Genomic DNA, 13,345 nt, shown 5'->3' with positions numbered 1-13,345 from the left:
CCTTTTACGCAGGAGAATTCTCAATGGTCACCAGTGGGACAAGCTCTTCCTGTTTGTGGGGCTGCCCTGACTCCACCACGTTTGATATCACTCTGTTGTTCCTCCTTCTGACCAAAATTTGTTGACTTACCCCTCCCCACACTGGATGGCATTGCAAGCCGCCCCCAAGTGACTCTTCTCATGAGGCAAACCTTGCTCGCATTAAGTTTTTTCGTAATCAGTTGTATGGGCACATTACAACCACTGGTGTCAATGAACTGATGTACAATGCTCTGTGGCAGGAAATCAGTGCCGTTCTAGTGTCTCTTGGGTTAAGTCAGGCAGAGGTTGATCGATTGAAGGCAGAGCGATGTGGAGAGGAGGATTATCTTAACGCATTACGAGACTGGGCAGAGAGTGAAAGAGATCTGAAGACTCAACTTGATGAGGTGTGTCAGCTTCAGAACACAATTCAAGAGAGTGTCGAGGAAAACAAATCCATCGTTAAGGACTTACGAAGCCAGCAGTCAACAACCCAAAAGACTGTTGAGGAAGGTAATTTCAGACTTGAAGACTTGCAGATTTCCCAGAACACAACCCAACAAGCTGTCAAGGAAAGCAGTTCTAAGATTGAAGACATACATCAAATTGTTAGTGAAATCCGTGAGACGCACCACAACACCGATCAAGAGGACAAATTCCTAAAGAAACTAAATACCAAGAGATATTTAGAAGGAACCCGTGAGTCTTTCTTTGCAAAAATCAACACCTGGTTGGATGATGCAAGCTCTCCAAATCGTGTCTTGGTGCTCAGCGGAAATGCAGGGATGGGGAAATCTGTCATTGCTGCTGAGATGTGTAGAAGAATGCAAGAAGCTGGCAGATTGGCGGGAAGCCATTTTTGTCACCATGACAGAGCACGCCACAGGAATCCCAAGGTGATGATGCAGTCTTTAGCCTGCCACCTGTCATGCTGTTTTCCAGAGTGCAAGAAAGCCCTTGTGGAACAGCTCTCCGGAAATCTGGGTGTAGAGATCAACAACATGGAAGTGGCAGATCTGTTTGATTTGCTTTTTGTAGAGCCTCTGAACAGGGTAGCAGATCCAGGTTTTACATCTCTTGTAGTAATAGATGCTTTAGATGAAAGTGAATACCAAGGACGAAATGATCTTCTTGACGTGATTGCCAACTTGTTTCAGAATTTACCACTTTGGCTTCGATTTTTGGTGACGACCCGAACTGAAGTTAACATTTGGGACAGCCTGAAGGATTTGCAACCACTGCTGCTGGAGCCAAAAGATGAAGAGAACTTGTCATTCGTTTTTACTTTGAACGGAATCTAAGCGATTTATTAGAAGTTGAAATGCGCGAGGTGGTCTTAGATGATCTTGTGCAAAAGTCAGAGGGAGTCTTTCTGTGTGCCAAGTTTTTGGTAGATTATATAAGAGCAGAGTATTCAACTCTTCTTACCTGGGAACAACTCGACACCAACATTCCGGCGGGCATTGCGTGTGTTTACAAGACGTATTTCGAACGGCTCGAGAAAAACTTGTGTAAGGAACTAAACATAACTGAAGATCAATTTCTTCGTTTCCTGGGTGCAATTGCCGCTGCCAGGGAACCACTGCCATTGGGTTTTGTTCCTAATTGTTGTGCACGCACTTGTCATCCTCGGTTTTTATACGAAAGAAGAACGAAGCTAATGCCATTGTGTCATCACTTCTTCCTGTTCACGAAGACCGCATTCATTTCTTTCATAAATCAGTCAAGGACTGGTTGACAGACAAGTCACGCTACAGCCAGCACTCTTTCAGTGTGGAGGAAATGGAAGGCCATAAGATCCTTTCTACTCTTTGTTCTGACGAGTTTGACGAGTTAAAGAGCAAAGGCATTGGCAACACACAGTCCTTCACTGACACTTCAAGGTATGCCTTGGAACATGGTGTTCAGCACATGTTACTGGTACACCAGGTCATGAAATCCTGCAGCCTTGAACAAGGGGTTGGAAAATATGTGTCAGACGCAGAGCTTTTGTACGCAAAGCTTTTTGTGAACACATCAGGAGCCACGGATGACATCGTTGGTGTATTGAAGCAGCGTGATTTGAAGACGATACCTAACGAGTTTCATGAGACCCTTTCGTCATTATTGATTCTTTTGAAGAAGCACCGCATGACCTTACAGGAATATCCCTTTACCATCTTTCAAAGTCTGTTGAATGAGGGAAGTAGTAAATTATCTTCTGAATCCCGCCAGCTTCTGGAGACCAAGCATTCCGGTAATCCTTACTTAGAGTTTGTAAACAAAAAGGACTCCCAAACAGCTATTCAAGCTCGGTTTGTTTGTGGATCACAAGTGGTTTGTTTGGATGTATCTCGTAGCTTAGAATACATGGTGTGTGAATGCCGCGATGGAAGCATTCAGTTTTGGTCACTTGCTTCAGGTAACCTCAAATGGAAACGTAACGTCAAACCAAAACAGTATGGAGGACAATCCGATGGGCCATTTAGAATCATTGTAAGTTCGTACCGATCCGTGTTTGGTTTTTATCGTTGTGTGGTATTTCATCCTATCAAGGATATCATCTTGCCAGGAGTCCTAAACACTGCTTTCTCCTTTGACGGAGACTCGAAGCCGTTTTTCCCTACCAGTAAGTGCAGTTTTTCTATCTGTTCTATTTTCGGCCAGGAGATGTTAACTGATTGTCCCGACGATGCAAAATGTCTTATGATTTGGAATCTGAGCGATGGCCGGGAGATTGATCGTCTCAACAGAGATAAAGAAATTTTATCTTTTGCGATGTCACAAGATGGAAAGCTCGTAGCAATTTCCCATTCGACGGGCTCTGTTTGTTTACTTGACAGGGAAAATGGTTTTTCAACTCTAGCAGAGGTGACTTCGGGGCGTTTTGGATTGATTAGGTTCTCACCAGACAGTCGATTTCTTTTGTGTTCAGATGAGCTTATATGTAGTGTCAAAAAAGTGTTTCGATTAAGCATGACTGAGGAGCCCGAGCATTACTATTTGACTGACGTTGCTATTATTCCTTGGAGCAGTTACTTAGAGTTAGAATCCCATAGAATCGGTGGCTTTCTGTTGGGAGATCCTCTCAGTCTTCGGAGGTCGTGCCATTATTCTGATGTAGTGCTTAACAGCGAATCTCTTTTAAGGAATCACACACACGAAGGTTTCATTGAACTAGTTTCTCGAAATGAACCAACGGAGAACGCAGAATTTGAACATGTCAGATTTCTTCGATTCTCGTTTACCGGTGAGATTGTTTATGCAGCAGTTTGCCTTAGATCGAACAGTCAGCGAATTATGGCTTGGGGCGTTGTAAATGGGAAACTTAAGGGACAGAAAGAGATTGAGGGTGACCGTACTATCTGTGAATTGGTACCTTTAAAAGAAGGCATTTTGTTTGCAACTGAGAGTACTCTTGAACTGTGGAACTTTGATTTGTCAGTCTGCGTGCGACAATGGAGTTTTGGCGCATGTGCTGTCTTTCCTGTTTCAGATGATCAGGTGGCATGCTTAACATTTGAAACGCGAGAATGGATCATTTGGGATACTGTTAGTGGAGTTACTGTGGCAACATTGGAACTGCCTCGCGGGACGTTGATTGCTTGCTACAGGGACCTCCAGCTGTTTGCCTCGCCTCGATTCGAGTGGCCAGAGTTCATTGAAATGAGGCAATTGGGTAAAACCGAACCACTGTGGCGTGTACTCCAGAGTGCCCCTTTGTCGTGTTTGACGGGATTTTCCCCCAAGGGTCACTTTATTGTTTTTTCTCAAAGAGACGGCGACGCGTACGTTCTCGATGCAGTGTCTGGTAAATGTAATGTGCGTCTCGAATTTAGTGGTGTCACCATTTGCGATTGTAAATTCATCAGTGAGGAGGAGTGTATTTTTCTGACTTCCATTTACCCAACTGGCAGACGCCTTGAAGTGTTCAACGTAAGGTCTGGTGTACTACTCAGCGCAATGCATGTTGAATGGGGCGTTTATTATAACCAGACGTTTCCTTTAGCGACGTGTCCAAGAATGGGTCTCATTGCCATTTGTTCATCCCTGCCGTCCGACTTAAAAATTATCAAGGTAAAGCACCCGGGAGAGAAGACACTCAGCAGGGAGACAAAAAGGTAAGTTTGCAATGTATTGTTTAAAAGCCAATCTTTTTCAATATGGATGTAGTCTTTCAAATGCTGTGCCCACCGTCGTGGCCAACAGCACCATAAGTGGTGACTGTTTTGCAAATACACACGACCCGCCGGTATCACAAGATACTCTGTATATACTTCAAGCTTGCCCACATACAGAGTTCCTACCATTGTCTGTTGTGATTGGTTGGAAGTGTGTTTTTTGATTCCTATATACTTTGATGTGGGCGGCGTACATTACCCGTTCACTTGTGGATGCACTCTCGCTTCCATTGCTTAGTGCTTGGCCACAGGGCTCTTCATGCAAACTGAATAGGTAGCTTAAAGTGCTCCCCATCCAAAGCAGACATACGTCACCATTGTTACCCAGATTTCGCTTTTTCTGTGCTGTGCAAGCCACGTAAACTTCGCAGAACTAGCAGTAATTTGGATCCACGACCGAGATGTGAGAGGCATGGGTCTATTTTCGATTTTACGTAACAAACTACTTTGCATTCCTGTTTTCAAAAATATTTTGCATCGCAAAGCAGTTTGTGACGTAAAATCGAGAATAGACCCATACCTCTCACATCACAGTCGTGGTTCCAAATTCGCGTCTTGCCCGGCAGATAAAAAGCGAAGTTTTGAGGTAAGAATGGTAAAAACATGTTTGGTTTTGCTGGTGAGAATAATATTGTAGACAAAAATATTTGTGCTTTGGGTGCACTTTAAGCGCGAGACGTCTTCGAGTCACGAGCGGCAACCGGAAGTGATATGTTTTCCTTGTTAACTTGTCTTGGTACTACCTTATTCATATTACGAAGTATCTTTTCTCTATTAGAGACGATTAGTTAAACAGTCTTTGAAGGGACTGCTGTCCGGAAATGCGAAATGTCTTCTTCCGGTTACCTTCCGTAGTATAATGAAAAGCATGAAAAATCTTTTATTCCAACTTGTCTCGATATTTGTAGCACAATGCAAATTCCAGCTTGTAGTTTTGCCGTTTGCGGAAAAAACGCGATGCTAAATTTCTCGATTGCGTTTGCTAGAAAATGCAATACACCGAATGCATAAATGGCGGCCAAAAAATATTCTTTTGTTTTTGTGCAAATCAGACCAACTAGCCTCGTTCTAAAGTAACATTTCTTTTGTATTTTGTCCGTACTAACGAGGCTAGTGGGTTAAATTAGTACAAAGACAAGAGTCTTTTTTCGCCGCCATTTATGCACTCGGTCTATAAGCGAGCATTTTTCACTACATAAGCTTAAAGTGCATCTAAAGTCAAGTATTTTTTTTGTCTAATCTCCCCACCAAAAGCAAACATGTTTGACAATTCTTTCCTCAAAATTCCGCTTTTCAAATTTCCGCGTTTCTATGTCTGAGAAACGATTTCTAATTCTAGCGCATCAGGCTTATTATCATCTTTTACCATGTCCCATGAGCTGTCTTTTTGTAAAGTATGAAAGTAGATACGATTTAAATTACGTGAAATGTAACAAAACGAAATTTTAATGCAGTAACTTTTTTAATGCCATATGTATTTTTTTTATTCAAGGGGGGGAGGGGGTTCTCCCAAAAAATTACTCTGATTGGGGGGGGGGGGGGTGTCATGCAATTTTCAAATGACACTCCTCCAAAACCCACCAAAACCCACCAGTCCCCCTACCCCATAAAAAATGAACGGTCGATCGTGTTTTAAATAAATGCTGTTATATATAATTTTTCCTTTCCTACGCAAGTAATGTAATTATATATATATATAGATAGATAGATAGAATGAAAAGCAGGAATGAAAAGCAGTTTGTGGCGTAAAATCGAGAAGAAACCCATGCAGCCTCTCACATTACCGTCGTGGGTCCAAATTACTGTTAGTTCTGCTAAGTTTTCGTGGCTTGCACGGCACAGAAAAAGTGAAATCCTGGGTAACAATGGTGACATATGTTTGCTTTAAAATCCCCCGATTTATATTAGGAACGAAACATATTTGAGATATGGTGAACTTTAAGTTTTCTCTTTTGCTGGAGAAGCTATTAAAAACTTGACCGCTTTAGCTTTCTTGAGTGAAAAGTTGAAAGAGAAGAAAGGGTTGATTGATTTGTTTGTTTGTCCGCAGGTTCAAGCTTCAGGAGTGAGTTTTCACGCGGGAAAAAAACTGAAGCCCAACCAATGAACCCGCGCAAGGGTGAACTTTGTAAAACGACATTCTGAACTCTGTGTCAGATTGGCAGAGCTGTATAGTGTTACGTGACTTGCAGTAGATGGGCTTCCATTTCATTAACTTGGTTGCCATGACCTATTGAGTAACCGTGCGAGATTTTTAGTAGACGACTAGTGCAACAGCATACACTACGTTGATTAAATTTAGTAAGTTACAGTGTTTTTACGATTTACGTCACTTTTGATAGAGGTTTTGCACGGCAGCCATGTTGCATGGCAGGAACAATGAAAATGTTTTGCATTAGAAAGAATATTTGTTCCCATAGGGAAAAGAATCTATTGTTCCTGCCATGCAACGTTGGCTGCCGTGCAAAACCTCTATTGGCGACGAAAAAGGATACGATTAGGATTATAACTATGGACAGATGTTTTATTCTTTTATTCGAGGCGTCACCGAGTGTTTTTAGTACTATATAAAACACGTGCTGCGAGGTTTTTGAATGGCTTCAAAAACATACAAGAAAAACAGGTGGACCTTATGAGCAGTGTGGTAATTTTAAAAGCATGTTTTTTACTTCGGTCATTAAGGCGCTGTTACACTGTGCAAATTTTCGTGCAACTTGTCTCGCAACGCAATTTCTACAAACGTTCTCACATTACGAATCAAGTTGTTGTACGGGTGTTACACTTAGCAACGTTTCATGCAACCTGTCTCGTTTCGATGATCACGTGAGGTTAAAGGAACATTTTCATTGGTCGGCGCCGCAAACCGTTGCGACACAAGTTGCGGGACAGATGTTACACTGAGCCCCCCCCCGGGGGGGGGGTACTCGATATATCCCTGGTTGGGGAGGTGCGGCACGGCCCCTCATACCCTGACCCTGTTCAAGACAAATATCGCTGATTTTCCTACCCATTTTAAGACAGAATTCCGATTTTTGATACCCTGTTTAAGACATTTAACCCAGTTTAAGACAAAAATTGATAAATCGATACCCTGATTAAGACAAAAAATGATAAATTCGATACCCTGTTCAAGACAAAAATCCCGAAAAACATACCCAGGCTGGCGGCACGTCCCCATTAAGCCCTTATCCCCCACCCCCACCACCCGGGCACTGAGCAATGTTTAAAAATACCGTTGCAACCGTTGCGGAAAGTAGAACTTAATTCTAGGAGGCAGTGTGGCCCAGTGGTTAGGGCGCTTGCCTTGAGATCCGGAGATCCCGGGTTCAAGACCCGCTCTGACCACTCGCTGAATTTGTTCCTGGTAGTCCCTGGTTCAACTTCCCAGCTGCACTTGTAAATAGCCAACTGGTTTGCCTCCGGCCAGTTGGGATTCTTAACAGTTGTTGTTGTTGTGTTCTGTTGTTTCGTTGATTGTTTCAGATTGACCCTGAAAAGCCTCTATGGGGAGTGGTCAAGTAAGTATGTATTGTATTGTATTGTACTTTCCGCAACGGTTTCTGCAACTGGTCTCGCAACGTTTGTGGCTGTTGCAAGGTATGTTACATTGGGCAATGATTCGTGCAACTTGTCTCGAAATGGCGTTGCGAGACAAGTTGCACGAGAAATTGCACAGTGTAACTGCGCGTCAATTTATTCTTTTTGGTCGATGGTTGAAGGAGGTTGGTTTAAAATGTTGCGTAAGAGAAAGTTCAGAGAATTAAAAGCTGCCGATGAAAAAAAAACCTGTGTTGCAAAAATGCAAGGCTGCAAACAAGCAGCAAGTTCGACGTAGAACGGGACAAAATGCAAAGTCCAGATAAGAACATTGTTAACAGAGTCGACGTCGTTGAATTTTTTGGTTGACAAAATTTGTTGAAGAAGTGTGCAATAAGGAATGGATGGGTAAAAGTATCCGCCCAGAAGTTTGTAATGACTGAAAATGATTAGGACTATTTCTTTAAAATCCCCAGTGATCTTTATATAAAGATCACCAGTAAAGTTTGTTTCATTTGAGAAAAAGCGATAATTGCATTGTTTCTCCCCTGGGACTGAAATCAAAGCCGGCACCGGGGTTTTCAGAGTGATCATAGATTACCAGGTACAAAGGTTCATACACTTGACGTTTTATCGATGTTTTGATAGGCTGTTGGCCTCATGAATAATCAATGAATGTTTGAGTGTAGGTTGTAATAGCAAAGCACGACTGTCAAATGGTTAGGAAAGTGAATGAGTATTGAGATATGAGCGAGGTATTGTCAATTTTGATCATTTGTGATTGGGAGTACTTTAACACATTTTTTAAAATGTACGATTCTGCACTTGGTGTTTAATTAAACTCAGTGACCTTCCTTTTCCGTGGCAAAATATAGCTGTTGCAAGTTTTGATATTGGGATTGTTTGTGTAATTGTTCCATTTAGTCAAGTTATTCTCGCTCAGGCAGCCGTTAATTGTCACCGTTGCAATAGAATATTGTCCGAAGTTTGTAATTTGTACCATTAATACTCGAGGAAAAATGATATGAAAAGTTCATTTTCAGAAATTGGTGGCAGAACGTGTAAACAAGCCCTCCGCAAACTCAAAGCTTCACTACAGCAACTTCAACAAACGTACTTAATTGACTACTTCCCATAGACGCTTTTCATGGCCATTGAAACACAATCAACGAAACGACGGAACACAACAACAACTGTTAAGAATCCCAACTGGACAGAGGCAAATACCCTGCGCAGCTGGCGGTACTGTAGGGTAAAGACTTGTTTCCATATCTCCAAGTGCACTTGGACGTGAGGTGCCTGGGAATTAAATCACTGGAATCGGAATGCTAACAGTTAAGCCTAAATATTGTGTTAGGCCTAAAGTTAGCATTTCTAAGGGGTTTGGGCTTTTTCAACGGTTACATTATAACCTCAGTCTGCATTTTACACTGACCGATTCCAGTGATTTAATTTCATTCCCAGGCACCTCACGTCCAAGGGCACTTTGAGATATGGAAACAAGTCTTTACCGTACTGTAGGCGCGCGGAATAAAGTTTTGGCGGCGAAGCCGCGAGCAGAATGCGGAGGAGGACTTTTTCGCCGCTCGCGATTAGCGGCTCCGCCGCCAAAACTTTATTCCGCGCGCCTACAACACCGCCAGCTGCGCAGGCTGAGGCAAACTGCATTAGTGTCACTTCCGGTTGGAAAGAATTAAGAGCTCCCTACAACTCAAGTGTTCTCGCAAACAAGGCGAGGGCGAGGTCACCAAGGGCAATCATACTTTGCTTACAATTCAACTTCCAAATAAAGACGGTCTGTTAAAACGCAGATTGTCGATTATGCTGATTGAGGACTTTTTTATTTGCTTTAATCACTCCTAACCAGAGAAGAGACATTTCATTGACATATGATCATGAATGACAGCAACAGATGTCATCTCCTTTATTTGTATAAATATTCCCTAACAGGTAAACTTCCTGGTAGAAATTCAATCTAAATCCTAGGTAATTTGGTAATGTTGTTTCACCGCGTTAAAATACACTTTCTTAGCCATTTAGACTAGTCAATTTAATTTCTTTAAACGTTCTTTTACTGAAAGCGGTTTTATGACCGAGTTCAACAGGCATTCGTCACTAATGGACCCAGATAGTGCCTGATGTCAGTAGTCATGCTCGTCAGTGGGAGTTGCACTGGGATTGAGCTACCACACTGAATGCAAATCTGTGTCAGAATTCCCCCAACAGTTACGTAGTCCTCTGCTTGCGTGGCTGGTGTTAACGAAACCGAAAACTGTAAACGTCCTTCACAATTTTGGGTCAGGAAATTACTCCATAATAAGAAATCGGCCTCAGAAGGCCATCACCGCTACCAGAATCTTCACCGAAATACGCTAGCACCTAGCATTTTGAAATATGTGGGTCTCTATTGATTCCCAAGAGTTCCTTTAGGGTGTTATGACCAATGACAGTAACGAACTTTTCACTATCACGGTCAATATCATTAGACCCACTTCTCGGGACATCTTGATCATTTAAGGCCCACCTTTAACCAACAGGCATTGCGTGTCGCGGGATAATTTTCATATGAAAATCTCGCCAAAGCTGAAATTTATCCAATTTGGTCGGTACTATAAGCAATGTGAATTCCATAACAAAAACAAACTGTCGAAGAGCCTGTCAGTTAAAGGTAGGCCTTTTAAGTATGCAGAAAACCTTACTTGTTACGTACCTGTGTGGTGCTGATGGCACGGACAATGCCTCAGAGGAGGTGGGCAATATTAAGCCGAGTACAGAAAACAATTTGATGAAGTTGAAACTAAGTGAGACCAAGGAGATTGTTATTAAGACAAGAATATCCAATTCTTCCCCAGAGTCAATTGGTAACTTACGGGAGGTCTCATATTTGAATCTCATCGGAGTAATCTTCCGCGATTATCCCGCAATTTGATAATCTCACTAAAAGGGCTCTAATTATAAGACTTATGTATATTCTTAGAGTGGGTAAAGCCAGTGGCTCTAGCATACAAAATCTGCGTTACTAATGTGATACCACAATTAAGTCACTCCTTTCATATTGTATAAGGGTCTGGGGAATAGCTTCGTAAACCAAATACTACGTCAAAATCATAGCCTAAAAACAAGAGCGTTTCTATTTTTCGACCTCGGATATTGCGTTTCTGGCTTCACGAGTGGTTGACTCAATCTCGGTAAATAATATGGAAACTGATTACCTCAAGTCTTGCCAAGCTGGAAACTGGTTGGTTTTAAGTGTCCAAGCATAAGAAATTAACTGAGAAAATTTAATAAAAGAAAGACTACAAACCTCGTTGGCCATTTACAATTCCATGCATATCCAATGCGCATGCACTCATGGAATGATTGCTAAATATCCGAAGTACAGCGCCGGTTCAGAAGATTATGAAGGAAAGAGATAAGAAGTTATGGAAGAGCATTGTTAAAACTGCCTCGCGTCCTCTTCATGTACTGTTCTCCTTTCCCTGTAAGAGTTGTTCTCTTCGCAGCAGAGTGCACCCTTAATTTCTTATCCCGCGCGTTAATACCGAAAGGTTAAAAAAAAATGTTTTGTAAATAGATCTATGTTTGTGTGATTTTTAGTTTAAGAGGATTTTAGATGTATTGTACCTTACGGACAATGTCCTTTTAGATCTTTTTTTGGTTCAAAGTTTTAACGTTTGTCAAAACAGTTATCAATAACTCAGTCCCATCGCAAGAGCCCGCACTTCTCTGTCTTCTCCTCACAATTCTTGTTGCGATTGTTTCCAATAAGACTGTTTTCTCTAAATTCGAATTTCCGCACCAACATCTTTTAACCGATAGCTTAAGTCTTTTGGTACTGCTCCTCACGCTCCGATCACTTTTGGTACAACCCTCGTTGTACGTTGAATTTTCCACTGTTTCTTCAACTCACTGCCCGGATTTTAGTTTTCAATTTTCTCGACTTCTTTGACATGCACATTACAGTCAACCGGGTCCGAAAGTCTATGATGAAACAAATTCCAAGGATGACCGATAATTTAAAAATTAAACAAGACTTACCTTAAGTTGAAGTTTGATTGTAATTCTATGAGTTATTGGACAAGGAAACTAAGGAGTCATGTGAGATATGCGCCCGCAGATCGAGTGTTCAGTCTTTAACGCAGCGGGTGATATCAACAGTACGAAAGGTGTTTAGGGTACCGAAACAAAACCCCTATCATACATCAAGAAAATAGTTTGGGATGGGTGACTCCTTAGTTTCCTTGTCCAATACCTTATAGAATTACAATCAAACTTCAACTTAAGGTAAGTCTCGTTTAATTTTTAAATTCTATTTCGTCATTGGACTACGTCACTAAGGAGTCATGTGAGAGTTTCAAGATGTTGGGATCACGAGCTTGAGGCCAAACCAACCAACAAAGATGCAAACCCAACAAACAAACAAATAAGGTTTGACAATGTACAATGATAGCACAATATTCGCCTACTGATTTTTCTGTATACATGAATCTAACAAAACATGACCAAAAATTGTCTTCAGTTTGGAAGGGCTTCTTATAAAATCCAGGGGGGGGGGGGGGGGGGAATATAAAAAAGGCCTGGGACCGAGAAACGATGTTCTCACAACTTGCAAGGCGTTCATCTTGGTCAGCGGGGTATTTTTGAGCGGGCGCTCTTTGTGATAGCTGGCCTGCTTTCAGGTGTTTTCGAATGTTAATAAGATGGCGATCTCTGTAAAAACTATGTGTCTGTTGGCTTTATTGTTGGTGCCATTATCAAGAAATGAAGTTGAGAAAACGTTCATAGCTGACTCGTTCCCTAATGGCTCTGAAGCTTCCCGTCGAGGCACAACTCACAACTAGCACAAATAATTTACGAGTACGAGTTGAATGCGTAGTCCGCGGAGCTAGTTTGCTCGACATAAATCCGTTTACTCACGGGAACCCAAATATTTCCTTTCAGCTGGGAACGTGCAGTGTCTCTTGGAACTAATTATAACATCAAATTCCGGAACAAGTATTTTACCAAGGGTCTACCAAGCCTATCTGTCATCTTGGTGACCCTAACTCCAGCGATTGAAGCATACACCTGCCAGCTATCTCGTGAACTGCGTATGTTCAGCTTGAACAGGGATAAACTAAAAATTGATTATTTGGTAGAAAACTTGAGAAAGAAGAGTGACCTCAGATTCGACCGTGAGGATCTCTTTTGGACCCTGCAAATTGAAATTCCAGGAATTCATTTGTATATACAGGAATTCCGCTACCACTATCAACATACCTTCCCGTTTCCTACAACTGCTATTACAGTTGCGCATGCGCGGTGGCGGTAAACAATGCTGCTTGGCTGGCTGTATCAATGATGCAGGCAGTTACCCCTTAACTGCCTGTAGGTGAAGTTATGAAGCCAACCCGAACATGTGTGTTTTGAACATTACAGTTGGGATAGAGACAACCACATGAATTATGAGACGGGTGACATAGCATATATTCCGTGCTGTTCATGTCCAGTAAACATCAAGTGTGTCCAGCCATATGGCTGTTCACACCACATGTCCAACTTGTTGAACAGTACATTTCGTTACGTGCAACAAAGGAGACAATGTGACTTCTACTAGTGATGTCCAGTCAGCGACCAGAAACAAGAAT

The 13,345-nt window shown here is 42.0% G+C and overlaps 2 protein-coding genes across 2 annotated transcripts; both read left to right on the top strand.

Moving 5' to 3' along the window:
• Positions 1 to 260: 260 nt before the first annotated feature.
• Positions 261 to 1,322, top strand: LOC138013930 (uncharacterized). The gene has a single exon (XM_068860965.1). The coding sequence runs from the start codon at positions 261 to 263 to the stop codon at positions 1,320 to 1,322; it is 1,062 nt and encodes a 353-aa protein (XP_068717066.1).
• A 478-nt stretch (positions 1,323 to 1,800) lies between these two features.
• Positions 1,801 to 8,834, top strand: LOC138059971 (uncharacterized). The gene is made up of 2 exons (XM_068905635.1): positions 1,801 to 4,121; positions 6,232 to 8,834. Exons 1-2 carry the CDS (start codon positions 1,804 to 1,806, stop codon positions 6,248 to 6,250), a joined length of 2,337 nt encoding a protein of 778 aa, XP_068761736.1. The 5' UTR covers positions 1,801 to 1,803; the 3' UTR covers positions 6,251 to 8,834.
• Positions 8,835 to 13,345: the final 4,511 nt, after the last annotated feature.

The sequence above is a fragment of the Montipora capricornis genome, chromosome 8 (assembly GCF_036669925.1).
Source record: "Montipora capricornis isolate CH-2021 chromosome 8, ASM3666992v2, whole genome shotgun sequence".
NCBI lineage: Eukaryota > Metazoa > Cnidaria > Anthozoa > Scleractinia > Acroporidae > Montipora > Montipora capricornis.
Note: the sequence above shows the minus strand (reverse complement) of the source record. Positions and strands in the feature narration are given on the sequence as shown.

Bases quoted from the DNA above. Each gene is read 5' to 3' on its own strand.
- LOC138013930 (XM_068860965.1), top strand. From the start codon at position 261: ATGTACAATGCTCTGTGGCAGGAAATCAGTGCCGTTCTAGTGTCTCTT.
- LOC138059971 (XM_068905635.1), top strand. From the start codon at position 1,804: ATGGAAGGCCATAAGATCCTTTCTACTCTTTGTTCTGACGAGTTTGAC.